Here is a 17,029-nt window from a genome sequence, read left to right as displayed (position 1 = left end):
GGTGACCCCAAAACAAATAGCCTAACTGTAATATTCATGCAGTAGTCACGTGATGTGTTGGTCATACCTGATGGTGTGTAGTAATCTCGATAGGAATTGTCCAAAGGTTTTTATTTTCACGTTCCGTGTCAAACTTTTTCTTTCTTTCTTCATGTTTTTGCTAATATTTGTGTGTCTGAAGTAAACGCGTTTATCGAATTTGAATGCAACTTCAAATAGCCATATTTGCGCTGCACATAATATATTTTTAACAATAAATAACATACTATCAGTATTTGCTGGAACTAAGTTTCTTGTTTGGCTGTATTAGATTTATTTATAATGCCAATACGTTTATAGTAAGTTAAAGCGCTGCCTTGTACCGCCATCTGGTGGTAAGGAACGACGTAGGACAAAAAATATTTCACCGTAATCCCAATATCAACCGAATGCAAGAAGAATGGTCTGGGTTTAGATATCTACAATTTCTTCCTTTGGTTTGACAATTATACAATTAGCAAGGCTGCCTGGCTGACCAGTGGACCCGATTCTTGACGGATGTTGTAAGGGTCAAAGTGCCGCTGATAACTAACACAAGGTTCTATTTCTCCGATGAAAGGCCATGGTGCAAGAGTCAGAGTCTGCCGTGTTCCTGCTTGTTGCTAAGTGTGATGCAATCTCTTGGCATTCGAAGTCTTCCATTTACTTTAGGGCTGATCTTCGTAACACCGAAGTAGAAATAAGTGCATGATCCAAAGAGCAACCCGGACAGATTAGTGAGTAAGTACGTTGTTAAATGCAATCTGTGACCGATGCATTTCTATCTTAATTCACTTTTGCATCTACTTACCAAACGCACATTTTTACTGTGTTTACATATTAACTGGTATCATTATTATGGATGTTCTCAGCTCAGGTAGCTTTTGTGTCTCGTTTGGACAGTTTCAAGGAGGATTATTATGAATTAGTCTGATACATGTGGTTATAAAGTATAGCTTTTCACAGGTGAAATATAATTGGAGGTTCTCTGGTCTTTTTCCCGCCAGCTAGTGCAGCTAAACGCTGTGCGCTTTCTTATGATTGTTGTCCAACACAAAACATTTCTGCACTTGACAAACTAATGAATGTGGCCCTACCTAATTTAATCCCCCTTTCTGTTTAACCCCTTTAACCCCATTTAAATTCCAACATGGTAACACGGTGTAAAGCATCATGGTCACTTTAAGGACAAGATGAGAGGTTGGGGGGGGGCAGGTAGCCTCACACATTCAAGCAGTGGGAGAGGACAGGGACGGTTCCTGAGTTCTCTGAGGGTGAACTGAGGCCACCACATCCATCATTAAGAGCAGACGTTTCCGTCATAACTCTGAAGGGATTCTCCCCAGGGGAAGATACTTTAACAATAACTGGAGTCCTGGGTCAGCCATTAACCAGCAGACAAGACGGGTTCAGTCTTGTAGTGAAAAATGTACTTCATGAAATTCAACATATAAGAATACATCAATATTTTTTAATCCAATCATCCCTTCTGGCGATTAACTGTTTGTCATGCTGACAACCACAGCACGGGCTGTCAGCTTACATAGAATTTAGGCCCAATTTCCTCTCGCTGTCTCACAAAGCTGATGTCTGCTTATTGAGAACATCCCTAAGCTATGACCCATTTCTCTCACCAGAAAGCAGAAGTTTACTATGAGATAATACGTGTTTAATTTGCATTGTCAGATAAAGCGGTTTTGAATCCAAGCTGGCAGTGTGAAACACATCACGCACCGGAATGATGACGGCTTAGTTTTTATATTTATATTTGGCTTGTGTGTCAGATATCAGGCATCTGGCTAAAAATGTCAGTGTAACCTACAGTTGATCAACAGAATATCAATAGAATTGCAGCCCCCAAACCTGTTATGTTACATGAAAGAAATAATTTATAAAGAACAATTCATGTCTAGAGAATTTCATTCATGTCCAAGAAATCCTTCATCGCACAAATAAATGACTACAGGCCAGTCGCCCTGACGTCTGTGGTCAAGAAATGCTTGGAGAGGCCGGTGTTGACCCACTTGAAGAACACCACGGGGCCCCTGCTGGACCGCCTGCGGTTTGCCTACCTTCGCCCTCCATCCTGTACCTTTACACCTCCGGAGCACCAGAGTCAGGAGGCGGCCAGGAAAAGATCACTGCAGACCTTTCATACCCTTGATACAACCAATGGTCCTGGCCTCCGGTAGAGGCGCTACAATGTGTTGTATGAAGAGTCTAGAATAATGGTGTAACTTCCCTTTAGTTTTCCATTTCAGAAAAGCCTCACAGACACCCGATCTTTACATCAAACCCAATGGTGCAACTGTTCCCTTGATATTTTTGCATTTCTCTGGCCCCTCTGCAGTCTACTCAGTGGTGAGATTCAAAATACATTTTGTTATTTGTTAGTTTAAAGAAAGGCTTTTTGAAAGCAACACATCTAACACTCAAGCTTATGATAGGGAGTGTTGTTCACGAGACACAGGGGCCTGTTCCTATTCAATCTGCACACAATTTAATGCCCAGATTGCAGTTTATTTTACTGGTGATTTCTTCTATTATTATTTGGCCGTTGCACAGAATCACCTTAATCACTTCTTACGCTTTAAATTGTCAGTCTGGTTTAACTATTGCAAAATGTTTTGTTGTTATTATTAAGGAAGTTCTACAACCTCAAAGCATGAAACAATATTCATAAATAGTTGTATAAATTGTCTCAACCATCCGACTGTGACAAATTAAGCTTTAGCAGGAGATTAGTTAGTAAGTTAGTCTAAAATAGCAGTTGTAATAGTTGAACGTTTCAATTGATGGTGAAAAAACAGCTGGAAGAACGCTGGTGCTGTCCCTCGCATGTCGTCCTTTGTGCTTTTGTACAAAGTGGGCAGGTGAGAGGCTGGAGAAGAGAAGGGTTGCTGGGCACCCAGTGACTTCTAGCAGCCTCCAAGCCGTTGCTGGGGAATTTCAGAAGATTGATGCACTAGGACATAAGAGAGAGAGAAAAGAGACAAAGACGAGGGGATAACACAAGTCCACACAGGCTTTTCCACGCCAAAAGCTTTCTTTCTTTTTAATGTCTTGCTGCAAATCCTTCTTCCCTTGTCACCTCAAACTTTCCCCTCTCCACTTCCTCTACTGCAGCTCTGTGCCTCTGCACAGGACTCAACCCTCCCACTAGCAATTTCAACATCCTTTGTCAGAGACTTCACCTTTCATCTCTGACACCTAGTCTGAGGACACTCCAGCTGTGCCCCGAGCACAGATTGTCTGTAACCTCTCCATCGCAGCCCACGTCAAAGCAATTGACACTGACGGGACTCTTCTAGCCCTACTTTAATAGCTTAACACTTAATTTCCTGTGCACTGACTTTACGGATACACAAGCAGATCCTCCTCCTGGGCCATTCAATGATTTCCAAGCTGACTTTATATAACCATTGTCTGAATTGACTCGTCCTAATTAAAGATGGACTGTGCAATTGGGTACTGTCCTAATTTTACAAAGCACATTACTGTAAAAAATATTTTACAGTAATTTTACAGTACAGTATTTTTACAGTAATTTTTACACTATTTTTTCAAATTCAAATAATTATATAATTAAAAAAAACAAAAAACAGTATTTTACGTCACAGAGACGGATCCTTTTTTTCTGTCCTATTGGTAGCATCTCCATGATAAGAGACTTGTTCTGGCGGATGGTACTGGAAGGATGAGGCGCTCTGGATGTGTGAATGGGCCTCGAGGACTGGAATGTTTGCCACAGGTCAGGAGTGGCGCTTTCTGCTCTTTTGTGTGCAGTCTGCAAAGGAGGTGTGGAATGCAAACTTCATGAGAATAAAAGGGGCGAAAGGGAAAGAGTAGCTGGGGGCTCGGTGGGCTGGAGGGAGACTTTAAAACAGAGAGAGAAGGGGTGCAAAGGCTTAGGAAGGAGTGAGCTGGGAAAGCATTTTAGGGGTACCGGGGGCAGACAGAGAACAACAGTTAATTGAAAGAGTGTTTAAAAAAAAGTGGCTAACGAGCTACAGTTGGAAGAGGATAGTTGAAAGAAAACGTCTGCTGCAGCTGCACACAGCAGACAATAAACACTCTGCAGAGATCGCTTTGAGAGCACGAGCTCTCTGCAGATTGTGATGTGGCATTTCTGAGCACCAGTTAATAGCATTCTGAGAAACATCTCAATATCTTCCGTACAGTCTCAGGCACATGCCCGTAAAGAGACAACACATAGACAAACTGAAACGTGCAGATCATTGCCACTTACAATTTGTTCATTGGTAGAATAACAACGCTATGGTGCCCCTGAACTTGTGCAAAGACTGAACAATGCGTTCCCAGGGGTGCTGCCCACTTAGCCACCGTGCAATGTTGTAAAAAGCTTTGTTTACTCTGCACTACACTGAGTAAAATAGATTTTATATTGTAAATAAAATGACTTCATTCCACAGGAGTTTCCTGGCAGATTTGCCAGAAAGCTCATGTTGTGCGGACCCACAAGCAACAAGAAAGATCCTAAGAAATTCTGCGAGCCCTATTTGGCTGAGTGTCCCTGCAAATACTAGTTTTCAACCAAAGTGCATTGCTATGTACAGATGAAAACAAAATCACGGTGTTTTGGGCTGTCATGTAACAATGAAGAGGAGGGTTAAAAGCAGGGTGAGCTTGAGTGTGGCAGCTGGTTGAGATTATTTCTTCTTATTTACTTGAGCAGTTCATTTATCAGCAGTGGTCCTTGGACGTGGCTTAGTTTAGTCTCCTGTAGCCGATGGCGATCTTACCCCGTTCAATGAGGCTCATCTATAGTTAGTTTATTTGAATTCCATTTACCATAATTGTTTAAAGGAAGTAAGCAATTAAATGCTAAGCTGCCAATATGCCGGCACGCGCATCTCAGGCAACCAGTTACAGGATAGAATTGGATCCTTGGGTTTGATTTGGTGTAAGCTCTTACATAACAAATGAAGATTTCTGATCATTTTGTATGAAGATACTATCAAACAAACGCATTTCTCTTGAGGTTCTCTTATCAGAGGTTGAACCAGCCTCTGAAAGGTCAATCTTCATTCTACCCGACAAGCAAATGTGCATTTAGCCAGCGCCTCTTTTTTCTTGCCTTTAAACTTGCACACTGACAAGCATGTCAGCCTTTTTTTCAAGACCACATCTTCCCTTCCAAGTGATATGAATCACAGTTGTTTTTGGAATCTCCGTGTGTAAGGTTTTGTTTTACTTCTATCTGAAGGCTCATGCATAATTCGGCGAGAATGGTGTGTCGGGCTCCTCAACATGCACATAAACTTACACACACAATCATCATTCACAGTTATCAGTCACAGTCAAAAAACAATGTTTATTACGTAATATTCAAAGAATATATCCAAAGATAATTATGAAGCAGCAGTGGGAGATCTGGAGGGATTTTTAAAGTGCTCTTTTCATTACAACTACATATGAAATAGATTTTCCCTTTTCACATAGATAGCTCAATATTTAGCACAATGAACGAGTCAGTCGACTCATTTGCAGCTTTGCATATTTTTTCCTGACAGTTGGTTATAGTCTCATTCTGGCATGTTCATTAACGCAAAGAGCAATAATCCTAAACGCCTCCTCGTGAGGATTAATGTTGCTTCACTTCATCTCACAAATGTTGTGAGGAATGATTACTTTCCTTCACCTTCCACTAGCTCACTGAATCAACGATGAGGGAAACCCGCCATCGTTTATCCGCACAGAATGACCTGCAGAGGGGGAGAGAGACACTTCTCATTTGTAACACCACGCCGCTTGTCTGCGCTAATCTTTAAACTTCAATGCTGGAAACATCATTTACGTAATTCTGAGGCATAAATAAACAAAGCACACTCCATGTGTGTTAAAACACGTGTGGTTGTTTTGGGGTTGTATTTTGTATTTTAGGGGTTCCACATAATTTGTATGAACAAAACCAAGTTGCTCTGTTGCTCTCGGTTTCTGCTGATTGATTTAGAATAATGAGAACAGAGCCAGCAAGAACAGATTTTATTCTCCTTGTTGAGCTCGGTTTAGCTTCATTTATGTTTCAACAAGAAAAATATTTGACATAAATCATCATAAGTCTGATGAATGAAACCCTCTTACATGTTGACAACTACTTGTCACAGACAAAGGGATCCACTTTGATTTAAAAAAAGATGTTTTTCTTTTGTTTTATTTACTGTTTATCTGGAAGTTGTCTCATAGTTGGACATCGCTCTGTAAATATTTCTCACCCAGAGCTCAGACTACCCTCTGGACTTCTAGTAACTATCTGCTAAAAGCTGATAGGAATGTGGCCTCAGAAAGGCTGAGCTGGTACTGAGACGGTTGGAGGTCAGGGAGTCCGTTTGGTGTTAAGTGTCTTTTATCATTCATTTTCATAGGGGGTTTGTCTTTTTGAAGGATTTATTTTTTAATATGATGGAAGCAATTGTTGTTTGGTCATTATCTATTAACAAAAGAAGTATCTATATGTTTAAATCTACTTTATAACTGTCAATGTTGCTTAATAAGTTGCAGTCAAGACTTCAGGAATCAGTAATCAGGAAACATTTATTAGCCAAAATATGTCAAACATACAAGGAATTTGTCTTGGCGGTTAGTGCGCGACAGTAGACAGACAAGACAACAGTGCACAAGTAATAAAATAAAGTGGAATGAAATGCTAATGCAATGGGTTAGTAGAATAAGGCTAAGGCTATGGGTTAGTATAAAACAAGGGAATAAAGTTAAAAAAATTTAAATATTAAAAAGTGAAAAAGAAAAATATTAAGCATAAAGTGCACTAACGAACAAGTAACAGACAAGAGACAAAGTGACTTGGGATTGATTGGAACAATATCAAACAGTGTCTTTGGATAGAAGGAACAATTACGACTTAGATGGGCGTTTTTCTCCTTTTTGTGGTTGGAGATGAATTACGGTTTGGCTTTCTTTCCTCTGAAGGTTCGTTGGGACAACAGTTTCTTTACAAAGGCTTGTTATAGACGCATTATCCGTGGTCATTTTCCAATCAGACATGGTCTTATCTCAATACCACAGTCATAGATGAATTAGGCTTGGTGGGGGCTATACTTAGCTTTTGCAGGTAATCAAAACAGTTTCTGATGTTTGGGACAGATGTCGTTGTGCATCAAAGGTAGTAGGTGAACCAATCATTTTAGCTTATTGCTGTCAGCAAGAATAAGACAATTAACTTCATGGAAGTTAATGCAAACTCAATTCACATTCATTCATGTCAAATATGCTCATTACAAAATAGTGCCGCAACCAATTATGTGTTTTCAATATTTTAACTATATGTTTCGGTTTTGTGGAAAATGGAAATCTTTGTTGTATGGTGGATTTTGTCCATATTAAAGAGGTACACAAGGTGGGAGAACTACACACCTGGTTGTTAATCTAAAGACTTTCAAATCAGGTATGCCGGCTGCTGAACTCTAGTCCGTGACCTCTAATCGGAGGTGATTCGGCCTCTAGCCTCACTGTGGTCCAGCGCCGGTCTGAACAAGCATCCCAGAGACACTGCAGCAATGCTGGCCTGAGATTACACTGATGGTAGCGATAACCTGCCCTGGTCTGCAAACGGTTCGGCCCGGTGTGTTTTAATGTTGAGATGTACTGAGCTCAAAGCTTGAACACGTTCTCTCCAACTTCAAACCTCTGAATGGAAAAAGCAATACAGCCAAAAATAATGACACGCAGGAACATTTTGCACCATCCTCACCATCATGATAATATTTTATATTTTGATGGTATCCATTGTTTGTATGACTGACAGCATCGTCCTCGACACACGATGTGGGCGTAATTAAAGGTGAGAGCCCACACATTATCGTCTCTTACAGACACGATCTGAGACAATCTCATAAGCGTCCTGCATGGGAGGGAGGGAGGCAGGGAGGAGGTGGAGAGCAGAGGGAGGGAGGGAGGGAGTGATGGCGAGGGGGAGAAATGAAATGAGAGGGGCAGAGCGAAGTCGAGACGAGCCACCACAACAAAACTTCTCCAACAATCAAGCAAGTGGAACCACAGACTGGATCTCTCCTTCCCTCCCCCCGCATGGCCGCCGAGTTCCTGCACATTTAACTTCAGTGTAAAGTTCTGGTGGCGGAGGCAGAGGAGGGGGGTCCCCCGCTTGGAAAGATGGAGCATTTAATACGGACCAGAGCGCGCAGGAGAATAGCGCAGTTTATTTGTATCCTGCTGCACGTGACAACGACGCACGCGGGTAAAGTATCCAGTCAATCACTAATGATGCGGGTTTGGGGAGTCTTTTTTTTCGGCCATCTCCATACATCACTTGGTCCATGACGAGCTTTAAGTTGCACTTTGGTTCCTTAGGAAACCCTGCGGATTTGCAAATGATGCGCACGTGTGCTTTCTGTGCGCATTCACGCGGATTATCCGCGTCACTGCGCCTTTCCTTGCGCGCTTGTATTTGAATTGAACTAATAGGCTCTGAATCGGATTGTGTCCTTTCCGTTTGGCGTCAGGTGAGCTGGAGGACGTGCACCGACCTGTGATGTGTGACGTCACGTTTGACGTTTGCCTGTGACCGGCGTCGGTTTACCGCGAACAGGTTTAACGTCGACTCGAGAAAGAGGTGAATGGCTCCGAACAGAGTAGATTAACATTCCTGTCATGGATGCGTTCAATATGACCTCTCTGCTCACATTGGTCCTAAGTGAAGGCGCTTAGCACTAACACGCTTTCTGACTTAATTTGGAAATTTCAATTGTAGGCTACCGGCTGGTGCAAAATGTCCTTTGTGGGGCCATCGAATCAATTTTAGCAAACATCCCAGATTAGTTTCATGCAAAACGAGAAACACACTACTATTTTGCTGTTAAATGTATTTATTGTTGCCCTGTCTATTGGCGGATGCTGATGGGCTTAATTGTATGGCGCACATTTATTTATTTAATCAGCAGTTGGATAAAGTGCTTCTTAGCACAGCTAGAGCAGCATGAGAGGATGAGAGGTATTACAAATAATACTGGGTACATTCCATATTTCAAAAACACAAATATTGACTTTTTAATAATTTAATATTATCTTCCTTTTGGAGGGGCTCAAGTAGGGGCGCTCCATTGCCCTCTATTGGATCAGCCTCCACTGGTTGTAGGAGTGAAGTAGCTGAATAGCTGATTATTTTCTTACGTCCATCCTGTAAAAAGAGGGCCTGGTCTCTGTAAAACATATTTCACTCTCTTGTCCACATTTGTTGTACTTCTGTGACTGTTCAGCAAGTGCTGCACACATTTTTTTACTTCCCTGTTTCCAAGATAGCCAGCAACAACATATACTGGATGTCATTCGGCCACTGTTATCTGTCCCCCACACCAGTCTGCGTCCTCAGTATCCCCGCTGCAGACTATTTCATTGCAGGTGTTGAGGTTTAGAGACTCCCTGAGGGAGCAACATGCCTCAACAGCAGGAGTTAACTCTTTGGTCACCAGAAGCCCTGAACGAAGTCTCCTTAGTCACTGGTGGCTGGCTGGCAGGATTTGTTTAGAAGTGGCTGACATAAAGCAGTGGCAGGGGGAGGAAAGCCAACTGATGTAATCGCATTCAAGGGACGCGGCGGGCGTGGTGTCCACTGCTTTCTAATGAAGGGCCTGTGAAGTGAGGGGCTGAGATGATTTACAAGTGCACGGGACATATGGTGGTGCTGATATGCCAGTCTTCGACACACGCGCATGTTCGCGCGTGTGCTTTTTACAGTGCCAGAATGTTTTCCCATATGCGGTCTGTGTGTTCAGCAGAGAGGACTTTCTACTGATGTTTGCTTACAGGAAGTGAGACATTTCCTTTTGAATCCTCTGTTCTTTTGCCCCAACACATTTTTGCTCAGTTTTCCTTTCTTTCTTTCCCCTTTTTTTCTGTTCCCGGGAATAGGCAGTGTTTGTTTTTATTTTATTTGCCTTATCTCTTCTTTTACATCACGGTTCCACTCTTGCTCACGCCCTGCCTCTTCCTTCACTGGTTCAGTGACAGAGGGGAAATTGCGCATGAAGCCCCCTCACTGTGTCCCGTTTGATCGAGCCTCCTTGCCAATTCTGCACCAGACTCCCAAAGGAGGACAGCACGCCTTGTTCGCCTTTTGATCCAGCAACAAATTAGTGGCAAAGGAAAACAAACGAATAAGGCAGCCAAATTTAGCAGGATGGAGAACAGGAAAAGAGGAATTGCACGCCTGTTACAGCTCCAGGGTTTTCTTCTGCTGTGTGAGTTTGTGTTGCTGTAAAGGAAACATTAAACATCAGAACTGTCAGACATGCTGACGGGGGTCGCTTGTTGCTCTTGCCACAGGTGTCATATCAAACTGCTTCTCAGACTTTTGGATGGCAAACTGCTTTGAGTTTTTAATAGTTGGAAATTATGCTTAAACACTTTATGCCGCTGGACTGCGATCTATAGTATTTAACACAAACTGGGCTTCCAGAAACTCAGTAACTCCTGTCCCCTCAAGCCTCTATGGCTCTGAGTTTCTGATCACTGGATGGTTCAAGAAGCTTACTGTGGGACCGTTTTGAAGACTCTCCTTGTAGAATTACAGATGAACAGACAAAGCTCCGCCTTATGTCATCTGCTTATTTATTCCTCCTCGTGGGCCTCAGGAAAGTTTTTAAATAGAATACGTCACATGCACTGTACTGTAGCCCACGCGCACATTCGAGCAGAGGCCACAGTAGTAAGCTTTCCTCCCAAAGCCGTCTGCAGAGTCTTGAAAACAATACGCTCAGTGACATTGTGACCTGGCTCAAATTTCCACTTCTCTGAACATCAGACAACAAGTATCAGACAGTAAGCTGCAAACACATAGAGGCCCATAACTTTCTTTAAATATCCCTCACACACCACGTGTACCTGTCGTACACGTGGTGTGTGTGTATCCAGCATTTAGAGTTTTAGCACATTTTTCAGATCGTAACAGCTGCCTCAATGTTATGATGTCTAAAGAGACTAAAGGACACAAAAGGGTTGGAACTTGGCTCGCTCATGTTAATGCTTGCATGTTAATCCTCTGTGCCTGACGTATTTATGCAAATGCCCATTGGAAATCGTGTGAGATGAGTAAAGACCTTCCAATGAGCTTAGTGAGTAGAAGTGGCATCGGCAAGGTCAAGGCTCGAGGTCCGCATGCAGAGAAGATCACGGTTAGGGAAAGGCTTTGCTGTAAAAAAAGAAGATCCTCACAAGTGTAGAAGTACGAGTGTGTGTCTGGAGGGGCCGTCCAGTTGTCGGCTTTGAGGGGCAGGTGTTTTCTCTGTGGGCCAAGCAGCTCTTGGCCTGTCCGGCCCGTCCTGCTGTGAACTAACATGAGCAGAACAAACTGTGGAGATTCAAGAATGTGGTGCTAATGTGAGTTGGAATGAATTGTGTAACCAAATGCCACCCGAATATTGCAGCTTTAATACCAAAAGTAACAAGAAACTGACCCATATTGAACAGGCATTTCATTCCCACAAGGAAAACTCAATGAGTGAAACCCTGTTATATAAATGTTTCCTTGTACGTCTACTGACAAGAGAACATACTTTTATGAATACTGTATCAATATTTGTTATAGTATTGTTAACAATTTGGTATCAGAGACATTGGCATTGTTGGTCACTTTCATCCTCACTGTCACTGTCTCGTGGTTCATGTCTTCATATTGTGAATGCCGTTCCCAGCAGTTGTCTATCCAACCGCTTTGCGATAACTAAAAGCAGACCCAACCACAAAGCACAATCAGCGCATAATCTATCACTGCTTCTTAGTTTGTATACTTTCAGCACAACAAAGTCCTTTTGTTACGGAAAACTTACCTTAGTCATCGACAATAAGCTCTTCTTTATTTAGAAGGAAAAGAGCAGAAAAGTGTTTGACAACTAAAACAATAACGTGATTCAGAGAGAAATGATGAAGAGGGCAGAGGTCCAATGTGCTGTTTTTCCCCCTCTGTGGACTGTGGGATAATTGAGCAACACAGCGTATAAACAGCGTGTGAAGGCCGTTTGGTCAAACTAGTGTGAAGGTGAGTGCAGGCAGTCTTATTTATCAATGTTCTTTGTCTGTTCATGTGCTACATGTTCCACTTTTCACAGCGTACTGGAGTGTATTAGCTCTCCTCACCTCACAGTCTTCTTGTCCACACACAGCAGTGACCCAGACAAAAGGTCACACCCACTGCTAATTAGATTAAGGCTGCCCTTTAAGGAGCCTGAGAGAAACTAAGTCTTGATTTATTCAACTATTTCCACTGGATCTGAACCAATTTTCCGTTATTAATGACTACAATGTGTTGCAGCTTGTTGCATCTAAAAGGTTTTTGGAAAGAAACACCCCCCCCAACAGTAGTTTTATGCGGAGAGTGGGATCAAGATTACACATTACAAGCTGCTTTTCTTCCTTTTTCCCAGGGTGTGGTTCAAGATGCTTTGGGACATTTGCTGTTACTCACATTCACTTTGGCCTTGTTTCTTGTTACAATTCCACATTTCCCAGGCTCGATTCTTTTCGACATTCTGTGTTGGTGTGAGGCGTCTTTTCCGAGTGTAGGTGGTGTGAGTCATGAAGAATGTCTTCAGACACATTTGCTTTAGAAACACAGTGCACTCATTATGTCCACGTATGACCTAAGCTGTGCTGAGTTGTATGACCGCCGGGCATGGAGTGTCAAGCGCCACACAGCCGGGGAAGATACACAGACGGAGGCTGTTTGGAGGGCATTTTTGGAGGGAAAGGGCATAATCTCCGTGGCGGAGTGCTTCGCTCTTCTCCGACTGTGGAAAGCTCTGTTGCTGGGCAGACACTGTTGTCTAATTGATTAAAGCACAAAAAAAAGAAAAAAGATGCAGAATTGCTGAATATTTCAGCTCCTTCCCAGTTCCCATGTACTCTGACCTCTTGGTGTGAGTGGAAAACACTGTCTTTAGTCCTTAGAGATTTTGCAATGCCATATCTTTAGCGGAGGGGGTCCCGTCCTGCACAGGACAGTTATCTATTAGAATAGATAACTTTCTTTTATTGATTGCTTTATGGATCCATACTTCATATGGCCACCAGCCAGCAGCCTGGGGTTTTGGGGTTGTATTGACATGGTGAAATACAGGATACTCCACAAGAACTATTTCATACTTGACGGGGGTCATGCATGTATTCAACAAGTTTTTGGTGTTGACGCTTGCAGCAGATGTTGCATTCTCACAAGTCCATCAGAGGTTTTCCCCACAGTCTATGAACCAGCTTCCTTTTGCACACATGCATGTGCATATTATTCCGTGCATGTTCGACAGGCCGATCATTGTCAATGCCAGTTTTGGAGTAGGAGGTTCTGCAATTTTGCTTAGAATTCTCCCTTTGGCCTTGTTGCACATCTTGACTGTTCTCTGTTCTCTTCTTGTTGTCCGAGGTCAACAGTCTCCCGACAGTAGCTGGAGCAACTGGGCAAAGGTTATTTCTAAAAACACACAGAAATACTTCATATAGTTCATGGGTGGCGCTCACATTGTATCTTTGGATTACTTAAAACAGTCAATTCTTGTGTAAGTTGTGTGTGATCCTCCGAATGGGCCGACAGAATCTCATGAATTTGGTAGAATTAGAGCCATGTTGCTTCATTTTAAAAACTGTTCAGCTTGTTCCAAACCCCATGCTTTATGACATCTCTCCCGGTGCATGAGTATTTATGAGAGATAGAAAAGTTATTTTTTCATTCTCTATCGCAAAGGAAATTGTTTTGGTGTCAAGACCAGAACAGAGCTAAATACAAATAGTAAAGATTAGGACACATCCATAATGTGAAATGTCAAGTGCACTGCGGTGAATAATAAAGTGCTTTGACAGAAAGGCAGATATGTGTTTAAAGGTACCATTTATGAAATTTGGAATATTTTCACTGCCTCTCAGCGGCGCTCAACATCACAGCTGCTAACATAATAATGTTAGATAATCAATGATAATGTTTCTGTCCATTAGTGTCCGGCGTATGATGTAGTGCATCTGTGAGCTGGTCAGTGGTGCACAAACATACACAACATGCACTAAAAGCCTGCGCGGCCGACTAGTCAATAAGTAAACAAAGCACACAAAAGCTCCGATTACTGCAGACACAGAGGGAGTGCAACCTCATTCCCTGCAGGTAGACATTGTTCCACTACATCTCTTCGCAGTAAATATGTTTTTGTTGTGGCATTAATGCTCTGTACATCGAATAAGGCGTCTTTCATCCTTTATCTTTGCAGATCTTTGTTCTTCTTTGTCTGATCAGGGCAATCATGGCTGCAGCTAGCCTTTGGATGAATGTTTGTTGTCACCAAAACAACTTTATTGGCCAATTCAACCATCGTTTCCAACTTTTTTTTATTCAATCCGGACAAAAGACCAAAAGCCTGGACGTGAATGCAGTAATGTGAGATCTTAAATAATACCAGCATCTTGATTTAAGTGGCGAGGACTTGTCTGTGCCCTTTTAAAGTCAATACCTCGTTCCTTGACATTTAGGTCTTTGTTCACTGTCACAATGGCTAGACCAGATTTTGAAATAATCCCAAAAGACTGTGTGTGGCTGGGCTGTTGGTGCCACTTTCACAAACAACTGTCTGAGGCTAACCCAGCAACTTCTGTAATGATATATATGTCTGGAATCAAAACGCAAGCCTTAACCTATTTACAACCTGCCATGTTAGGTGATGCAAGGGCGAGCTCTCCAAGCTTGGAATAAATGGCCTCTGCTATACAAATAAATAATGCCATAAAATGAGACGTGGGGTTTTTCTGCAAGCGATGTCTAGGCATTGGTAAACGCTCTCAACATGTTTGGTTAACAAGGAGAATAAAATGCCAGCTCTGTATGAGCTGCAGGAGGCAATTTGGGTTTAGGATCCTCATTTCAGATGCCTGGAATGCTAAGTGGTGAGTTACCCTGAAACAGATCCTACCAGCAGCTGGTGGGAGTCAGGCAGCGCGCAAAACTCTGATTCTGGTAATAACGCTTTATCAAGGAACATCTGACAACATGGCCAGCGGACTGCAAAAAAGGCTGAGGCTCATTGTAATGAGAGAGCCAACACTGGGAGAAACCTCACACACACAAGAGCTGTTCTGCTGTTAGTGATTAAAATCAGTTTTGATGAGAATAACGTCTCTTGATATCATTGAACCGATTTGTATTTTTCTTTCTTGCTTCCAGATATTAACATGCACTGGAAAAAAAAACATGCTTACTTGTTGGAACAGATGTTTTAACAGCGAGAATATATTATTCACTGATGTTCTCTGTGCCAGCGAAGTGTTCGAATTGCAATGAATGCGATGCGGACACATTGTGGCTCATTTGGTGCAGGTGTCAGCTGTCAGGTGTTCTGCATTAGGATTACGGGCCGGACTGCGCACCACCCCTATCCTATAATAACACCCACAGAAGCCCGGCCACCTGCCGCCACATCTCAGAGGAGCCCGTCCCTTCCGACTGCTATAGGAAGCAGGAAGCCTCCAGCCACACTAAACCCTGCTCTTCAGCTCTGTAACAACCGGCACTTAACTGAGCCAGACAACAAAGTGCTGTCACACTGGCAGAGTTTAAGTGTTACACTGACATAACTAAAAACATGCTGCTGCAATCGGGCACGGGTTCCACCCTATCACGAGTTGTTTTTGTAGTGTTTCATACAATGCTAGAAACAGAGATAAAGGAACCAGAGCATTTGCTTTTTTTTTTTTATTAAAAAGAGATATAAGCATGAAGTAAAAAATGTGTGTGAAAATGATTATGTGTTTTCTTTTTGTTCATGTCCAGCGGATCCCATTGATGTTCTGCAAGTGCTGGAGCTGTCACAGGATATGGAGGGGGTGTCCTTGGAGGCTGGTCTCTGCACCAGCAGGACGGGCTTTGAGGAGCCAGACCTGGCCTACAAGATCGATAAAAAAATTCAGCTCAGTGCGCCAACCCGACAGCTTTTCCCCGGTATGGGACTTTGTTCGCCAATGAGGATATCTAATAAAATGAAATGTGTCACTCTTGAGAGGCATTCTCCACTCGGTAAAAAAAATGATGGGATCTTACTTTGAACTTACCTTTACGCAACTGCTTTCACAGGCAATATTCTTCATCATTATTATTTTTTACTATGGTCTTACTGCCAGCGAGTGGGGCGTGCATGTTATATCAAATCTGCCCCCTGCTGTTCTCTCTCTTGTAAGATCTCCTCCCCTTCGCGCCTTTCAGATTCAACCATATTTCCGGAGAATTTCTCCGTGATGACTACGGTGCGAGCTAAGATGGGCTCCCAGTTCTTCCTGCTGTCAGTGTATGACGGTCAGGGGGAGCAGCAGCTGGGCCTCAAAGTGGGCCGCTCGCCCGTCTTCCTGTATCAGGACCAGCACGGACAGCCCACACCCGAAATGTATCCCGTCTTCAAAGAGATCGACCTGGCTGATGGAAAGTGGGTGGTTTGAAGATGATGATATTAACGACATATCTACCTTTGTCTATTTCACGGTGTATTCTATCAGTGTTTTGTTCAATAGATCAGATTTACCAGCATAACATAATATATATTAACTGTTCATGTGGAACATTCCCAGCGAGTGGATTAACAAAGCTCTCTCCATGTGCTTGACCTTAAGGGGATAAAATGCTTGTGAAGCACTTGCATCAGTGATCATAAGAGTTTAGGAAATCAAGTATTCACACTCTCAGGCTCAAAGGCACCTCTAATTTGCTTGACTTGAAAGAGGTGCGTAACAGCTGTTTGCAACGCTGCTCCTGCAGGGCAACAGTCAAAATATCGGTGTTGTTTCAGATGGCACCGGATAGCCTTCAGTGTGCAGGACAAGACCGTGACCCTCTACCTGGATTGCGAGCAGAAAGAGACGGTGGATCTGCTCCGTGGGGACAATGCTCGAGTCAGCACAGAGGGCGTCACTGTGTTTGGGACACGGCTGCTGGACAAAGACGTATTTGAGGTAGGACATTAGCCGAGGATGGGAGGCTCTCAAAGTACGCGATTCATTTTGG

The 17,029-nt window shown here is 42.9% G+C and overlaps 1 protein-coding gene across 3 annotated transcripts in view; it reads left to right on the top strand.

Annotated features, from left to right (window-relative positions):
• Nucleotides 1-7,957: 7,957 nt before the first annotated feature.
• The window catches only part of col5a3a (collagen, type V, alpha 3a), a 40,701-nt gene continuing 31,629 nt past the window's right edge, over nt 7,958-17,029 (top strand). For 2 of the 3 annotated variants that reach the window (XM_040191419.2, XM_040191418.2), the window contains exons 1-4: nt 7,958-8,251; nt 15,809-15,976; nt 16,238-16,454; nt 16,815-16,977. In XM_040191419.2, the coding sequence (XP_040047353.2) occupies nt 8,167-8,251; nt 15,809-15,976; nt 16,238-16,454; nt 16,815-16,977 (633 nt within the window). In that variant the 5' untranslated portion in view covers nt 7,958-8,166. Of the gene's footprint in view, nt 8,252-8,510; nt 8,627-15,808; nt 15,977-16,237; nt 16,455-16,814; nt 16,978-17,029 lie in introns of those variants that run through there. The other variant, XM_040191420.2, reaches the window with a different exon arrangement.

This window comes from Gasterosteus aculeatus, chromosome 11 (genome assembly GCF_964276395.1).
Source record: "Gasterosteus aculeatus chromosome 11, fGasAcu3.hap1.1, whole genome shotgun sequence".
NCBI classification, from domain to species: domain Eukaryota; kingdom Metazoa; phylum Chordata; class Actinopteri; order Perciformes; family Gasterosteidae; genus Gasterosteus; species Gasterosteus aculeatus.
Note: the sequence above shows the minus strand (reverse complement) of the source record. Positions and strands in the feature narration are given on the sequence as shown.